General features: G+C 50.5%; 1 protein-coding gene across 1 annotated transcript; it reads left to right on the top strand.

The window, feature by feature from the left end:
- Positions 1-10,561: 10,561 nt before the first annotated feature.
- On the top strand, positions 10,562-11,781 carry B3GNT6 (UDP-GlcNAc:betaGal beta-1,3-N-acetylglucosaminyltransferase 6). The gene has a single exon (XM_049623445.1). The coding sequence runs from the start codon at positions 10,606-10,608 to the stop codon at positions 11,779-11,781; it is 1,176 nt and encodes a 391-aa protein (XP_049479402.1). The 5' UTR covers positions 10,562-10,605.
- The last annotated feature ends 6,004 nt before the right edge of the window (positions 11,782-17,785 follow it).

Consider the following 17,785-nt stretch of genomic DNA (forward strand, 5'->3'; position numbering starts at 1 on the left):
GCAGCTATTGGTATTCTAGCACCAATCACAGGTCACGCTTCGCTCACGGTTCCTTTTTAACCCTTCTCAACAAGACCTGCTTCATTGCTTTAGAGTGCAACGTTGATACTTGAACTAGATTTCATCACTGGTAATTTGAATATTCACAAAATTATCATAGAAGAAGCTTTATTTGAGACTTCTGGTAAAGTCAGATCTGCAGAACATTGCTTTTGCATTGAGTTGGCCCAAGTAACTAAGGTTGCAGCAGAGCACATTTATTAGACAAATCTTTAAGCACATAAATATGGTTCACTGCAGATAGTCCTCCTGAGATCATCTGCACCTAAAACAAAATGTTTTATGAGACCATTTTGCTCTAGACCAGGGATTGGCAAACTATAGCCCACAGACCCATCCAGTCTGCGGTTGTATGGCCTGCAAGGTAAGAATGATTTTTACATTTTAACGGTGTTATTTAAACATACAAAAAGAAAAAGAATAAGCAACAGAGAGGTGTGTGGCCTGCAATGCCTCGAATATTCACGATCTGGTTCTGGGATTTTGCCCTCTTCTCTAGGCCTTCAGCAAACGAACTCCATAACGGAAGTACAGTACTTCCCTCCACACTTCTCTGCAAGATGACTGGTGTATTTGTCAGCAGGAAAATATGTTCTGCACTTAAGACCTCTCTCACTTCTTTGTTGAATGTAGTAATAGCATTTGTGTTTAAATATTGACACTATAACACCATTTCTTCATATCAGTTTTACTAGATTGTCAACAGCCTGCTGCAAAGTGCCTAAACCTTTGGGGAAAAAATTACGTGATTTTGTTTTCTTTATGAAGGAAATTCCATTCCATACTGTAATATCCAACGATGCTATGTGCATAGTCATGGGTACTTCTTTTTTTTTTCTTTCTAAAAGAAAAAGTTCAAAGTTCTTTCCACAATTAGTCCTTGTTTCTTTTTGCCTTTTCTTTTTAGAGCTAAATTATTTAATAGCAATTAACAAGTGAGTCTATTTTAATAGGTATTGCCAATTTCTGTTTAATGTACTGATCAGCCATTGTTTACTGTCCAGCATTTCCATACTTGTAATATTTCTGAGTCATTAATGTGACCAACAGATAAACTGTTCAAGCTAATGTAAAGGTTCCTGGTTTCATTTTGGTGCAAATGTCTGTTCTAATAGCAATTATTTAATAAACATAGGTTGTACTGAGTCTATACAAGGAACTAACCATTTTCAGGTGATCTCAGATCTGCTTATTCACTTTCTCCATTTGATTTGCCTGTGCCGCAGTCATTTTTCTAGACGATAGTAGAACTATGTATTTTTATCTAATCTGCTATAATCTAGGCTATATTTCATTAATTACCTCTCTATAGGTGAAAGTATTAAAAATAATACTGTTTTAAATAAGACTTCTGGTAATATTTTATCCCTGGTTTATATTAATATACACCATTTATATAAAGGTAGGGCCACCATGTTGTACAGTTTGTGCACTGCACAAGGCACACACTTGAAGGAGGGGGGTTAGTGGAAGCTGAAACCTAAACTGTGCTCAGCTTGTCATGGTATGTGCCTTGGTAGGATTGTATCTTGGGACACCTTTTTCCGATTTCTAGGTGAAATGATCTGTACAGGCTAGCAGCAGTCCTGTTCGTGGGAAGGATCTTTATCACTAGTTTTGAACTATATTGAAGTACCTTTCTACTCCAAGCCTGGGTGATTTGCAAAGCAAAAGCTAGTAACTTTTCAATAAAGCATTTATGATCTATAAATGCACAGCATTCTCGACTTTAGGAGCTCTAGAGTAAACACGTGAACCTTCCAGCTTCACACAACAAGGAGGAACAGGTCAGAAACAGAAAAAAACATACTACGTGAGCCATCGTATGCCTATGGCTTCTGTCTTTGGCAGTGGCTAAAGTGCCATCTGCAAGATGTAAAACGTAACTAGAATTTCCCACATCTCGCTTACTATTACAAACAATAACTTTTCAAATATTAGTTTTCCTAGCCAGACTGGCTAGAACAGGTAGTTTGAATCACTCCTGACCATCTGGTAGATTCTCCAACTCGTTCCTCCCTTGTGTGTCAGAAGGGACAGCCTTACCTGAATCAACAAGGATGGAACAGGCACACAAGAGAATTTACAAAGTGATTTGGACTCTGCTTTGTAAAAGGGATGCCTGAAAAGGGGTTGAGATTGCTTTTATTCCACCTCAGAACAGTACAAGCCTTTCTTTTTTTTTTTTTTTTTCTTTTTTTTTTAAGAGAGAGTGAGCGGGGGAAGAGGGGCAGAGGGAGAGAAAGAGAGAATCTTAAGCAGGGCTTGATCCCATGACCCCTCCATCATGACCTGAGCTGAAATCAAAAATCACTTAACCAATGGAGCAACCCAGGTAGCCCAGTGCACAACTTTCTAAAGCCACCCTGCCATACGTAACCTCTACACAGGCATTCACCATTTGAGTGACTTTTTATTGAGCTGACTGGGGTGGGTTTGTTTCCCTTGCTTTGTTTTTTCCCAGCTTTCTCTCATGCTTCAGCCCTGGACTAGAACACAGAATAGGTCTACCTAAGTGCTAGAGAGAGCAGGACCTATCTCACCTGGTAGGGCAGCCTAGTCCCAAAATAGGGCTGATTCTCAAATGTGGAGAAAGCATAAAAAGAGAAAGAGGTTTCATTTCTGGAACCTTGCTTTGTGGGAACCAAAGGGCACTGTGCCATCCACTCCACAAACTTTGGAATGCTGTGTCCATGTTAGGTGCTAGGAGCGCGTGGAGAATAAATCCTGCCCTAGGCAGCTATACTCTCGTGCCCAAGAGTGTCCCGGAGGGAGGGAACAGAGAGCTTTGGGAGTATGCACTAGGGAACTGGAGTAAGGAACACGTCCCTGAGGAGGAACAATATGTTAAGACTGAAGGGTAAGAGGAGTTAGGAAAGGAAAGACAGGCTGATCACAGCAGGGAGCAGGAGGTGAGTGTCTGGAGAGGTGAGCAGGAATTAAGTCACACACGGCTTTCAAAGCTGCGTTGAACACCTGAATTTGGAAAGCACCTGAAAGGGTGGAGAATGGACTTAAAGCCAGTGTGAGCACAGGGATACCAGATAGCAAACACGGTGGTCCCAATGGTACGTAGTGGTGAAGAGCGGCACTGGGCACAGGTATGGAAGAGCAGATACAACTGAGTTCTATGGGAAGCGGCAGGATTGGGTGAGTTATCGAGTAAGTCTGGGACCGAGAGGCAGTAAAATGCTGTGGACCTGGAGCTCAGCTGAGTGATCTGAGCTGAAGACAACTTTGGGAATCAAAGGCACACGTGATCTTTGAAGGCATGAGAGTGAGATCACGGAAGGAGAAAAAGAGGATCTCAGACTGAGTCCTAGAAACCAAACTGTTTAGGGGTTAGGTAGAGGGATTAGGAAGGACAGGGGCACCTCTCCAACCAAAGAGAACCACTACTCACTTGGAAGGGAATCCGGGGGTGAGAGCCCAAGTTCTAGTTCCTCAGGACGCCAGAGGCCGGGCTGGTGCGGCTGTGGCTGCCGGCAGGGCTAGCTGCGTGCTCCATGTGGCATGCGGGGTAGAGGGCAGGGGCAGTCCTGACCCAACCCTGCACTGAGGCAGCAGGCTCCCAGGCGAGCCACTGGCATTAGTCCTGACAGGGTGCAGTTACATTCTTCATGTCCTTGGTGGTGTCTAAAGTCCTGGCGTGGGCTCCCGGGCCCCCACCGAAAAGGTGTCTGCCTGCCCGTAGGCAAGTCACTTAACTTTCAACACTGGAGTCTATAGCTGTAAAACGTAGGGTTTTGTCTGAAGGGTTAAGCACCATGGTGTAGTATGAATCTAATTATAATGGGCTTTCTGAATAGGATCCTTCCTTGTAAGAGTGCCTGGCCTGGACCTGCCAGGGGTACCTCAAAACTCGTGGACGACCTTGAGGAGTCAACCTCTCTTCTGGATCCCGCTCCCACGACCAGCTCAACCTGGAACAAGGGGCCATCCAGCTTGCCTCCCCTTCCTGGTTGTCAGGTACCAGGCTGTGCTCACACAACCTGTTTGTCTTGGAGGTGGGGACAGTTTCCTCTGCCTTATCCCACCCGTTTTTCAGGCTAGGGTGTGGCCCAGCAAGTACCAGACTGGGACTTCTTGTACTGGATTAAAACACCCACCTTTCATTGTAAAGAAGAGGGCTGGAAAGGAGTTAAGGCTGTTTTAATTTTTTTTTTAATCTTTATTTTTGAGAGAGAAAGACAGAACATGAGTGGGGGAGGGGCAGAGAGAGAGGGAGACACAGAATCCGAAGAAGGTTCTAGGCTCTGAGCTGTCAGCACAGAGTCCGACCCGGGGCTCGCACCCACAGAGCGTGAGATCATGACCTGAGTCGAAGTCGGACGCTTAAGCGACAGAGCCACCCAGGCACCCCTAGGCTGTTTTACTTCTTTCTCTGAACAGTTCACACCTTTCTGAAGCCACCCTGCCACCCACATCCACTAGATACCTCTCACTAGGCTCCTCGCTGGCCACTCCAGAACCTTCCTAGAGAGCTTATTGTTGCCTGCCCTAAAGTCTGTTCATTTTACTCCAGTAAACCTGCCCCCCATTTAACTTTTCTCCTCATTTTAATTCATTCCTAAACTTCCCCCAAAGGCATTTCTGCTGGGGGGGAAATGATGCATTTTTAGGGGGCTTGAAGAAAATGAGTTAACAAAATTATGTCATTCTGCTCACCTGGATGGCCGGCTGCTCCATGCCAGGCCCTGGACCCTTGGCCATGAGTGGGACAGGAGTTGCTCAGTGTGTGGAGAAATACAGTCGGCCCTCTCTAGGGTTGTGCCCTTGGCCTCGTGTGCCCCAGATTTAACTGGTGCTCCCATCCTCTTTCAGACTTCACCTGCCAGCAACTTTCCAGGGAGTCTGGACTCCCCTCCTCCTCCAGTCTACTCTCACCATCCCCACTGAAATCTACACCCGAGCCCCCAGCTTCCTCCCACCACTCACTTCCCCCTCATCCTTGTTCCCTCACCCTTCTATCATCCAGCCACACCCCCCCCCCCCCCCCGCCGACCCAGGGCCCTCTAAATTAGCAGGAAGGACAAGGAGCCTGAGAGGTGAACTCTCACAGAATATCCAATAAAGCACCAATCTACGAAGACATCCCCTGCCCAATCGAGGCGGGGCCATGCCTCGCTGTCCTGTGGATCACCATCTGCCTCCGGGGTCCCTGCCTCCAGCCTTGCCCTCTCCAACAACTGTGCCACCATATGGGCTGCTGTAATGGACTCCGGAAAGCAGAGACTTGCCAAAACTTTCAAAGGATCAAGATAAAACGCCAGGTACGGTGTTCAAAGCCTTTCTCAGGCTACTTCTATCTCTGTATCTTCAACTCTCAATATTTACCCCTCCACACACATTAAGCCTGGAATGTTCCCCCAGACAAGTCCCGTTTGTTCCCACCTCTGCACGTCACCTCAGGGTGCCTGCTGGGAAAACTTTCCATCTCAAAACCCACGTGGTAGCTTAAAGGCGGCCATAAATTTTTGGAGCTCCTCCTCATCCCTTGTGTCTGGGCTGGCCCTGTGACTTGCTTTGACCAGCAGAATGTGGAGGAAGTAACATGATGCACATTCTGAAGCCCAGGCCTCCAAGGTCTGGTCGCCTCTGCCTCTGCCATCTTGGAACCCCGAGACCACCGTGCCGTGAGGCAGCCCAGGATGAAAAGCACAAGGAGAGCGAGGCCCAGCTGTCCCAGTTGAGCACTGCCCCTAGCTTACCAGTTAACTGAATAGAGCCACGTGAGAGAGCCCAGGCAGGTCCTGCGCAAGAGCCTCCCAGGAAACCCACGGAATCCTGAAAAACATACACGCTGGTTGTTTCAAGCCATTACGTTTGGGGATGGTTTGCTACGCAGCAATAGATAACTGATAGAATCCAGTTCTGCTGTGAACTCTTCTTGGCTCACTCAGGTTCCCTTCTCCAAGTCTCCTCTCTGTGTTTTGTATGCACCACATCCCTTTATAACTATGCAATATCTGGCTCTCCCAAGAGACGGTGAGCTCTTGAGGACCAAGTCCGAGGCCGATTCACCTCTCTCCTGACCACTCACAGTGATAATGGGATGAAGCCCTTGACCATCTGCCCAATTCAGCACGCTCGGATGTCATTACTGTGTTTAGAAAATATGCCCGTACGGACATTTTACATACAATTCACTCAACAAAGACTTTAGAGCGTATCGTATGTTAACAGAACAGATCCCAGGCCCTGGAGTTGCCCTCCGTCCAGCAGGGAACACTGATCATCACAATACAGCATTATTTCAGTCAGGTATTTGCTGGAGCGTGCAGGGCAGCCGTGGGTGGAGTCAAGAAAACCAGAAGAGATGGCATTTAGCTTCATGGCAAAAGGTAAGCAGTCACTGTAGGAAGGAAGCTTATAGCTGTCCCCTACTTCACCCTCCCTCCAAGGAGGAGGAAGGAGGTCATGGATTGGTCAGATTCAAGAACACTGAACTGAGCCACAGTCCTGGGGGTCGGGCCTCCGCATGTGAAAGAAGGAGGTTAAAGTCTGGGGACGGCTCCTGTGTATTTCTTCTCTCTGAGATACTCAAGGTAAGAGGGGGGCTTGGGCTGCTTCCCATCGGCAAGGAGGTGCATTTTCTCCCCTCCTCACACCCCTCCCCCTAGAGGGTGAAGCAAGAACCAGAGGGAGGAAGGGGCAGGGGAAGGAACCAGGACAAAGCTTCCGAATAAGGGCTCCACGCCTGATTGCCTACCATATCCGCTGTGCATATATTCCCCAGGAATACCTTAAGGTGGTTGGGGGCTGGTGGATGACCCAGGAATCCGTGTTCCATTCAGCCGTCTCAGCATCAAACCAGAGGAAGGAATAACCAACAGGAACTTTGCCTGTTCCAGGGAAAATAAAGAGAATCCCAGGCAGAGTGAATAGCATTGCAAAGGAAAGCAAACGTACGTGTAGAGCAATAAACAGAGAAAGAAGGGCGGTGAGAGGGTCACAGAGGAACTTCAGATAATCCTACGCTGCTCAGTAAACTTTCTTGTGTTAGTTAATTGCTAATATTACTATAGTCCCCATTTTATTGCACACCGTGTATAAGTCAAAGTGCCTTATACAGATCAACTCATTTCATCCCCTGAGGCACCGAGATAAATTAACTTGCCCACGTTCCCACAAATGAGGAACCTGGGGTTCTTTTTTTTTTTTTTTTAATTTTTTTTAACGTTTATTTATTTTTGAGACAGAGAGAGACAGAGCATGAACAGGGGAGGGGCAGAGAGAGAGGGAGACAGAATCCGAAACAGGCTCCAGGCTCCGAGCTGTCAGCCCAGAGCCCGACGCGGGGCTCGAACCCACGGACCGTGAGATCATGACCTGAGCCGAAGTCGGACGCTTAACTGACCGAGCCACCCAGGCGCCCCGGAACCTGGGGTTCTAAAGGGATACCTAAGTGGCAGATGTGTCCTCTTTTACCACCTTTGCCACTCAGCAGCCATGGTAACAAGGACACACGTTCTACTGAGCTGGTCGTACCAGGTTTCCTGCACGAGGTGGTACTTGAGCTGAGTCCTGAGAGACAGGGGATTGGGGCCAGCAGATCTGAGAGAGAGCCTGAGGCGTGAGCACCCCAGGAGACCTGGAAGAGCGCATTGAGAAAAGGGGGGAAATCCAGCAAAAAGAACGACAGGGGACACCCAAAGTTTCACAGCGGCCACATCCAAGAACAGGGTGTGGCAAACCAGCGCCACCCACAGGATTAGACCACAGCCCACCCTGCTCGTTACTCATATGGAAAAGTAGCCAGGATTCAGCTTCCTGGATGAGCATTATCAAAGTAAATGCAAGTTTCCTTGACACAAGAATTACTTTTTCTTTCGCGAAATGGTTCTGGGCGGAGAGAAAAAAGATGGGGAGTGCTTTTCCAATTTTGTTTTTAACTAGCGTTTGTATGGCCCTTCGGCGTCAGTAATATTATTTTCTCGCTCGCTGTGTCGCCGAGAGACGGGTGTTAACTTCCTCAGTTTTTCAGTTGAGGAAACGACCTCTCACAAAGGCACACAGCTAGTGGAAGCAGCCGGCTCAAGCCCAGCTCCTCAGGCTCCAAAGTCTATTCTCATTCGTTCTTTTATTCTTCTGTTCACTGGAAAGAAAAACGTGTCACCTGCCACAAATGTGCCAGGAACAGGATAAGCCACTGAGCGTATCGCGATGACAAAATGGACTTGGGCCATCTCACTGTCTCTCCCGTCTCAGGGCATCAAACACTGAAGCAGGAATTCAGTAGGAGCTACAGGATCCTACGTCTAGTATTTCCAGTGGGATCAGTGATGACACCCACACTTTTGCAGGGTTCTCTCACTTTTTTGGGTAGTTATTGGTACCTCCATTATTTCACCGAACACCTGCTTTGTGCCCATCTCGCGCTAGGCATGGTGCGTGGACTATATAAGACACAAACGCTAGAGCACAATTCAATCCGGTAACACCTACGACGTGCAAATGACTCAGTCTGAAGATATTTGTCGAGCACAGGCTTTGGCAAAGTATCCGTTCGACAAAGATTGACTGGCACCCCTGATAATCATAATAGGTAACCTCTGCTGAACACCTACCATGTGCCGAGTAGCATGCCAAATTCTTTATACACATTGCCATTTAATCATCATGGTGAACAACACAGATGTCATACCTGCCCTCAAGATGCTTACAGACTAGGGAGGAAGATACACTTTTTTTTTTTTTTTTTTTTTGAAAGAGAGGCAGAGAGAGCAAGTGGGGGAGAGGGACTCTATCTCACGACCGTGAGATGATGACCTGAGCTGACATCAAGAGTCGGACGCTCAACCAACTAGACCACCCGGGCACCCCAAAAGAAGATACACTTTAAAACAAATAATGTTCTGGTTTCCTTTGAGCGACGTTAAAGCCTAGCCAAGGACATTCCTATTCAATGGACCCAGAGGCTGAGGAGGCTGAGCAGGTGTTACACAGGCAAAGGAGGGGGGGGGGCGGTCCATCCAGGCAGGGGAGCTCCAAGGTAGAAAGAGATAGAAAGAGCTTTTCCAGGCTAAGGCTGTGACTTGGCTGATGGCCAGGGCAGGTGGCTGACAGAAAGCTGAAGAAAAGAGCGTGAGGAGTGGCATGAAATCCGCACGTTCACAGGTACCCCCAGCTACTGTGGAGGAAGGATCTGCTGAGAGCGAGAAAGCGTGTGGACAGAACGAGCAGGAGGCTACGTCACTTGAGCAGCAGATGCTACTTCGGGTTAGCCTGTTGATAGTGGGAATGGAAGTGGACAGGCTGATGAAACACTTAGGCGTTAAAATCAAACAGGCTTGGGTGGAGGGATGAAGAAAAGGAAGGTGTCGGTCACGGTTTGGGGCCTGAACAAAAACCACAGTGGGTTGTGGCACTCTGGAGCAATCCTGGGGACGAAGATGAGAGCTGAGGTTGCACCCAGGGTGGCCGTGGACCACCACACAGAGGTGCTTGGTAACAGGTGGCTGGTTGGACATATGGCACAGGAGCTTGGACGTCCTAAAGCAAAGGAGACGTCTAGGACAGGACCCCGGGGACCTCCCACTCTTAAAGGTGGAAAGAGGAGGAAATGACCAAAGGGAATTGAAAGACGTGGCGAAAGAAGGAGACAGAAAGCCAGAAGGGAGTGGCATCTCTTAAACAGAGACAAGTGTGTTTCAAGGACAGGAGCCGGTGTGACAGGATTTAGCAGGGAGTAAATACAAAAAAGGCTACTGTGATCTGGGATTTGTCTTGAGGGGTTCTTCATGAAAGCAGGGCTTGAGGTACCCCTGGGCAGGCGGGGGGAGTTAGATACACAGAAAAGAGGGCCTGACCTGGCATATTCAGGGAACAGAAGATAATACCAGCATGAAGAAAAAAAAGGAGTGGGGTCAAAGGATGCCAACGAGGTTATAATATCGCTGACTGGCCACTTTATGCTCATTTAATGCTCCCAACGACCCTGCACAGTAAGAATCTACTAACCCTTTCTTACAGAGAACACTCAGTCCTAGAGATCTGAAGTGACGTGTTCAAGAGGACACATTAAGTGGTGATGCCAGAATTTGACGTGTGTCTGAGTCCATTGCTGTCACCTCAGGCTTCCTTGACTAAGGTGGCAAAGGAGGAAATAAATCAGAGAGGGGCAGGGCTGACAGGGACAGAGAGGAGGGAATAAGGGCGGAGAGATTTGGATGCAGAAACTCCAGGGTATGGAGTCTGGATATAAGTTGAGGGTGGGGAGAGTCCGGACTTCTGGCTGGAGTAACTGAGTGGACGGTGATGCCATTTACTGAGGTAGGGAAGCAGGATAGGAATTCACAGGACGATGAAGATTTTGGCTTTGATGTGAGTTCGCTGATCCTGGGTGGACTCCGCCGGAGGCGGGATGTCAGGAGACAATGAGATTCTGAAGGTCAGAACACTCCAGACTGTGGGAGACGTGAGATGCTTTGGGGTAATCTTGAATTGTGGTTTGCCCCTTAACCTTGTAGCAGCAAAGTTGAGAAGGGGCTGGTTCCGGGAGAGACGTGATGGGGCAAGGGTGCCCTTCTGCTGACGCCGAAGATGACTCCTGGCTCACCTCTGACTCGGTTTCCCCCACAGATGGCTTTTCCCTGCCGCAGGTCCATGAATCCTAAGACTCTGACCTTCTTTCTGGTGGGTGTGAGTTTCTTGGCCCTGCACCTATGGTTCCTCCAAGCCTCCAGGTCCCCGCAGGAGAACATGTGGGACAGATCCGTCGAGGCCACCCCCGCTGCGCCTGTGGCCGCGCAGCCGTGGCTGTTCAGCCCGTGTGTGGCCAACGACTCGGCCAACGCCACGGACGACTTCGAGCAGCTGCCGCAGCGCATCCAAGACTTCCTGCGGTACCGCCACTGCCGCCACTTTCCCCTGCTCTGGGACGCGCCCGCCAAGTGCGCGGGCCGGCGCGGGGTCTATCTGCTGCTGGCGGTCAAGTCGTCGCCCGCCAACTACGAGCGGCGCGAGCTCATCCGCCGCACCTGGGGGCAGGAGCGCCTGTACGGCGGGCGGCAGGTGCGGCGCCTCTTCCTGCTGGGCACGAGCCCGCCCCAGGACGCCGAGCGCGCCGAGCGGCTGCAGGCGCTGGTGGGGCTGGAGGCGCGCGAGCACGGCGACGTGCTGCAGTGGGCCTTCGCGGACACCTTCCTCAACCTCACGCTCAAGCACGTGCACCTGCTCGACTGGCTGGCGGTGCGCTGCCCGCACGCGCGCTTCCTGCTCAGCGGCGACGACGACGTCTTCGTGCACACGGCCAACGTGCTGGGCTTCCTGGAGGCGCAGCGGCCCGACCGCCACCTCTTCGCCGGGCAGCTCATGGACGGCTCGGTGCCCATACGCGACAGCCGGAGCAAGTACTTCGTGCCGCCGCAGCTCTTCCCCGGGCAGGCCTACCCGGTGTACTGCAGCGGCGGCGGCTTCCTCCTGTCCAGCCGCACGGTCGGGGCCCTGCGCGCGGCCGCCCTCGACACCCCGCTCTTCCCCATCGATGACGCCTACATGGGCATGTGTCTGAAGCGCGCGGGCCTGGCGCCCAGCGGCCACGAGGGCATCCGGCCCTTCGGCGTGCAGCTGCCCGGCGCCCGGCAGCCCTCCTTCGATCCCTGCCTGTTCCGCCAGCTGCTGCTCGTGCACCGCTTCGCGCCCTACGAGATGCTGCTCATGTGGAAGGCGCTGCACAACCCCGGGCTGAACTGTGGCCCGGATCACAGGGTCTCCTGAGGACGGGTGGGGCGTACTGGGGGAGGGTGAGCAGCCCCCGCACGTGATGCGTCCCGTGCTGAGAGCGCATCTTTCCTGCTCTGGATACCTTCTATCCCACCCAGCTCGGTGCACCCGAACCCCAGCTGCACAATGGAATCACCTGGGTGGGGGGGTGGGGGGGTGGGGGGGCGGGAGTTGCAAAAGCCTGGCTCCTGGCCCCACCTCCAGAATCTCTGATTGTGTTGGTGCCGGGTACCCCCGGATACCTAGGTATTTTTTAAGTTCCTCGGGTGATTCGAGTGTGCAGCTAGGAATGAAGCCCGCTGGGCAAGGGATGTCAGTTTCCCCTCCAAACGCGGCTCCACTGCCCCCTCTAGGAGCCTGCCGGGGCCAGCTCCTGCCCTGAGTCCATGTGGGCAGTGGAACAAGGGAGGGGTAAGGAGCCGGGGTCCGATGTCTCCTCTTGGGTACAATACACGAGTTGTCCCTTCCATCGGTTCCTCCACAAGTGAGTAGACACGCGGCTCAGTGAGGACAGTGACTGATCCAGGGCCACGTGGTCATTCCCAGTCAACACACCATTGTGGTCCCCTCCACGTCCACCGACCACAGCTGATGCACACCAGCGCCACCAGCCCTCACGCCCAGAGGGCAGAGACAGGCTCCCTGCCGGTGTCTGGGCCTGAGGGTTGGTCAGCCTTGGGGAACCAAGCTGGGGGGTTCAGGGTGGCGTCAGCGTGGGGGTCAGCAATGGTGAAACCATGCAAGACAGTGATAGGGAAATCTGGACACTGTTTGGGAAGCCCGTGGAGGGCGACGTACAGAGCTGTGTTGGGGGTGGGAGATCAGATTAGTAGCCTTGAGGGACAATGGTTAGGGAGTGTGCGGAGGTGACCGGAGTCGTGAATATCAGTTAGGAGGCCGAGGGGTCAGTGATCGGGACTCTGTGATCTCCAGGAGCTTTCAGTCATCCTGGCAAAGTAGGAGGATCAAGAAAACGGCCTAAGGGTGAGGCAGAAATGTGTATCAAGGTCCCAGCTGTGGGAGACGGACAAGAGGGTATGACTTCAAGAAGGAAGGAGCCCACATAGGAAGTCAGGAGGCTGACCAAACGCCCTCCCTGCCCTTAGGACAAGGTCCGTTCCTCCCCACCGGCAGACTCATCCGGGCGGGACCACTCACGCTGTCCCTTCTTGGGCTCCCTCCTCCCTCTGCGCTTCTGCACAAGCTCTGATCCCTTTACGGGAAGTGTCTTTGAACCACCACCGTCCCTGTCTCTTGCATCATGCAGGATGCCTGCGGGGGAGGCTGCCAGCTGCCTGCCAAAGTCTGCTACTCCCTCCCTCCTGGGCACACACCTAGACTACACTCCCCAGCCTCCCTGGCATTTGGGCATGGCCATGTGACCAGGCTCTTTGATGAATGTGGTGTGGACGCCATGAGGACCGCACTTGCACCCTGCCACACCTGTGCTCCCCTTCCCCTTCCCCTGGATTGGAACATGGATCGGCACGTGACCCCGCTCTGACCTTGCAGGTGAGGACAACCCTCCAGGCCTACCTCAAAACGAAGGACTGCTCTACCCAAAATGTCCTAGTGCCGAGGTTAAGAAACCTCTTTTTCCCTCTGCAACAACCCGGAGTCCACCCTGAATCTCCCAACAGACCTTCACTCAGCTCCCGATGCGCATCCACCTGCCTCAGTGGTCACCTCAGCTTGAATGTGTGGCAGGCCTGCCTCTCCCCCGATGTTCCCATCTCAGTAAATGACACTGTCATCCCTCGACTTGTCCACACCAGGAAGGGGGCGCTGCATCTCAAACTCTCTTTCTCCTACCCCATCCGGTCAATCACCAGGTTGGTCTTACCTCCAAAATATCTCTCCAGTCAGTTCTTGTCGGTCCATCTTCTCCATGGCACCAGATGGCCTGGGTTACCACCAGCTCTTATGTGGGCCTCAGCCAGGGCCACCTAGGGATGCACTCTCCACCCTACAGCAGCCAAAAGGCAGATCTGGTCATAATTGGGCCCCCTCTCAAAATCCAGCCCTATTGCCCTCAGATACAAAGCAAATGCTTTCTGAGATGGGCGGTTTGACCTGCTTTCCTTTGACTTCTCCGACTTGATTTCTCCCCACTCTGCTGGGGCCTCTTGAGGTTCTGTGTACTCTCTCTGGCCCCTGGGCCTTCCAACAAGCTGTTCCCCTGCCTGAAACACTTTTCCACTCTTGCTTCATTTGTTTATTTGTTTGTTTTTTAAATTTTTTTTTAACGTTTATTTATCTTTGAGACAGAGAGAGACACAGCATGAACGGGGGAGGAGCAGAGAGAGAGGGAGACACAGAATCGGAAGCAGGCTCCAGGCTCTGAGCCGTCAGCCCAGAGCCCGACGCGGGGCTCGAACTCGCGGACCGCGAGATTGAGCCCAGAGCCCGACACGGGGCTCGAACTCGCGGACCGCGAGATCGTGACCTGAGCCGAAGTCGGACGCTCAACCGACTGAGCCACCCAGGCGCCCCAACTCTCGCTTCATTTGATATAAGCTTCAGATATAAGATGAAGTGTCACTTCCTTGGAAAAGCCTTTCCCAACCCCCTCCTAGTCCCAGGGCACAGAGCTCCTCGCCCTACCTGGTTATAGCTCTGTGAATTCCCAGAACCCCCAGCATCTGCTGCTGTGCCTGGAACAGTGCTGTATTAGTGTCCCACTGCCGCTGGGACAAATTACCACAAACCTGGGCACTTAATTTTTTTTTTTAACGTTTATTTATTTTTGAGACAGAGAGAGACAGAGCATGAACAGGGGAGGAGCAGAGAGAGAGGGAGACACAGAATCTGAAACAGGCTCCAGGCTCTGAGCCGTCAGCACAGAGCCCGACGCGGGGCTCGAACTCACGGACCGTGAGATCATGACCTGAGCCGAAGTCGGACGCTCAACCGACCAAGCCACCCGGGCGCCCCAAACCTGGGCACTTAAACCCACGCAAATTTATCGTCTTACTGCTCTGTAGGTCAGAAGTCCAACACAAGCTTCATGGGGTTAAAAATTAAGGTGTTATCAAGATTGTATTCCTTACTGGAGCTCTAGGGGAGAATCTGCTTCTTGGCCTTTTCCAACTTCTAGAGGCCCCTTCCTCCATCCTCAAAACCAGCATTCTTGCATCTGTAACTCTCCTGCTCCTCCTTCCACTTTTAAGGACATTGGACCCACTTGGATAATCCAGGATTATCTTCCTGCCTTAAGATCAATTGATCAGCAACCTTCATTCCCCCTCAACCTTATTTCCCTGTCCCTACTTAACCTAACCTATTTATAAGCTCCCAGGATTAAAGCGTGGACTAGGGCCATTATTCTTCCCACCACAGTGTCCAATAAATGTTTGTTGAATAAATGAACAATAATTAAATAATAAGCTAAAATTAATAAATGAGCAAACGTGCTTCCTTCACACAGACCTCCCTGGGGCAGACTCTCGTGCTAGACAATTATCATTAATCCTGAATTCCCTTCTCCTTTCTCCCATTTACCAAGAGCTTGTAACAGACAAGAAAATGAGAATGCTGAGGCCAGGAGAAGACACCTTCCTTATTCTCTAGAAAGTCCGAATTCTGTGCTCTGACGACTTCCTCCCATTTCCCTGACAAGCAGATGGATTATCCCCACTTTACAGGTAAAGACATTGCAATTCAGGAACTTTACAGCTCAGAAGGTATAGAACTCTGTAGTTATGGGCCTGCTGTGTGCCCCTCCAGGGTCCTGGTCACCCTGTCTGGGTCCCGGTGTCCCTCTGGGTCCTGGTCACCCCGTCTCTGAAGCTGAGCTGCTCTTGTCATCAGGCGCAGCGAAAACCAGCAGCCCGCAGAGCCCTGGCATCACCTGTGTCACCTGGCCCTCAGAGCCACCTGGGCGCCGCCACTCACCCCGCTGGTTTCCTCAGGCTCTTGCGACCCACAGCCACCAGGGGGCGCGCCCCGCACACGTTTTCTGCGCGCAGGCTGGCTGCAGGTCCTTGGGTACGTGTAAATCTGGGTCCTGGGACCTGTGCTCCCAACAACCGACCCGACCCGACCCGACCCGACCGTTATGGCCAGTGCTAATCGACAAGGACCACATAAGCAGAGAAGATGATGGGCTTGTCTCACAAACATACATGCGAAATCCTACATAAAATGCCATCAGACGGAGCGTGACAATATGTAAAAAAGCATAATATATCAGCATCTAGATGGGTTTATCCCAGAAATTCCAAGTGGTTTATTTAGTATTAGAAAAGCAATCAAGGGGTGCCTGGGTGGCTCAATAGTTGAGCCAAGGACTCTTGACATTGGCTCAGGTCGTGATCCCAGGGTCGTGGGATGGGTCCACCCATTGAGCTCCGTGCTGAGCGTGGAGCCTGCTTAAGATTCTCTCTCTCTCTCTCTCTCTCTCTCTCTCTCTCCCCCTTTGCCTCTCTCCCCTGCTCAGGCCCTCTTTCTCTTTCTAAAATAAAAAATAAAGAAATAAAAGTGAAAAAAGCAATCAGAATGTATGGATAAAAAAGAAACACGTGTCAGTGTGGTATATCACATCAAGAGAAATGTATCTCCAACGCAGGAGAAAAAAATGATACAATTCAACATCTATTCGTGATTAGAAAAAAAATCTTTGTAAAAGGTGAAAGCATTTCCTTTACGATTTGGACTAAGGCTAGATGTGCCCACTATCGCCACAATGTTCAACATTGTCTAAGACATCTCGAGAGCACAGCAAGGCAAGATAAGGATTCAAAAATATGACTTGAAAAAAGAAAGAAAAGTATCAAAACCTCAGAGGTTTGCAATCCTATCGGATCTAAATTCCCCATTCTGTAACAAATTAATGCCATCCCCCGTATCCCGAAGTGAAATTCTTGGATAATATAATCTGTCACACGTGTGTTTTCAAAAAAAATCAACATAATGCTTTAATTTTAATATGCGATTAATAAAAGAAAATACTTTAAAATAAAATAAAATGAGTTGTGATGTGTCATTTCTTGGGCACTACAAAACCCTCACAAATTTTCTAATCTCCCAACCAGGGGGCAGTATACCACACTGAGAACCATTAGTCTATGCAGAGAAAACTCACCGAAACACACACACACACACACACACACACACACACAAATCCGACATATAATTGATTACATTAATTTGATAAAGCACCAAGTTTTCCAGATACAAAATTGACATACAAAAATCAATGTAATTTCTATACAGTAGTAGTAAGCAGTCAGAAAAAGTTTTCTTTTTTCTTTTTTTTTTTTAATTTAGTTTGAGAGAGAGAGAGGGAGAGAACCAGCAGGGGAGGGGCAGAGAGAGAGGGGAACAGAGGATCTGAAGAGGGTTCTGTGCTGACAGCAGAGAACCCAAGGCTGGGCTGGAACTCAGAAACCCCAAGACCATGACCTGAGCCGAAGTCAGAGGTTTAACCGATTGAGCCACCCATGCCCCTCAGGAAAAGGCATCTTTTAAAAGTAGAGATAAAAAGCTACCTAAGAATGACTCTAAAAGATGTGCGAGAAAAGAAAAAAAAATTATTTGAAGAGGTTTTTTTTTTTAGACGCCCCTGGGTGGGTCAATCGGTTGGGCGCCCAACTTTTGATTTCTGCTCAGCTTGTTATCAGGTTGTTAATGGGATCGAGCCCCATGTCGGGCTCTGAGCTAATGTGGCCAAGCCAAGCCTGCCTGAGATTCTTTCTCTCTCTCTCTCTCTCTCTCTGTTTTTTCGATGTTTTTTAGTATGTAAATTAACGTGGAGAGACAGCATGTTGTAAAGCACCTCTGAGTCCCTGACTGCCTTGAATCCTCATGCCAGCCAGGGAACGGGGATTATTGCCACCGCCCTTGGCCAGATGTGGAGACCGAGGCCCAGGTAGGAGAATGACCCGCTCACACCTCCTGCCCGCCACTCCCGGGCCCTGACTGCTCCCCTAACCGCTGTGCCCGATGCCAACCACACCCAGACTCCAGAGCTGCCACTGCACCAGCCAGAGACTAGCGC

The sequence above is a fragment of the Panthera uncia genome, chromosome D1 (genome assembly GCF_023721935.1).
Source record: "Panthera uncia isolate 11264 chromosome D1, Puncia_PCG_1.0, whole genome shotgun sequence".
Taxonomy (NCBI): domain Eukaryota; kingdom Metazoa; phylum Chordata; class Mammalia; order Carnivora; family Felidae; genus Panthera; species Panthera uncia.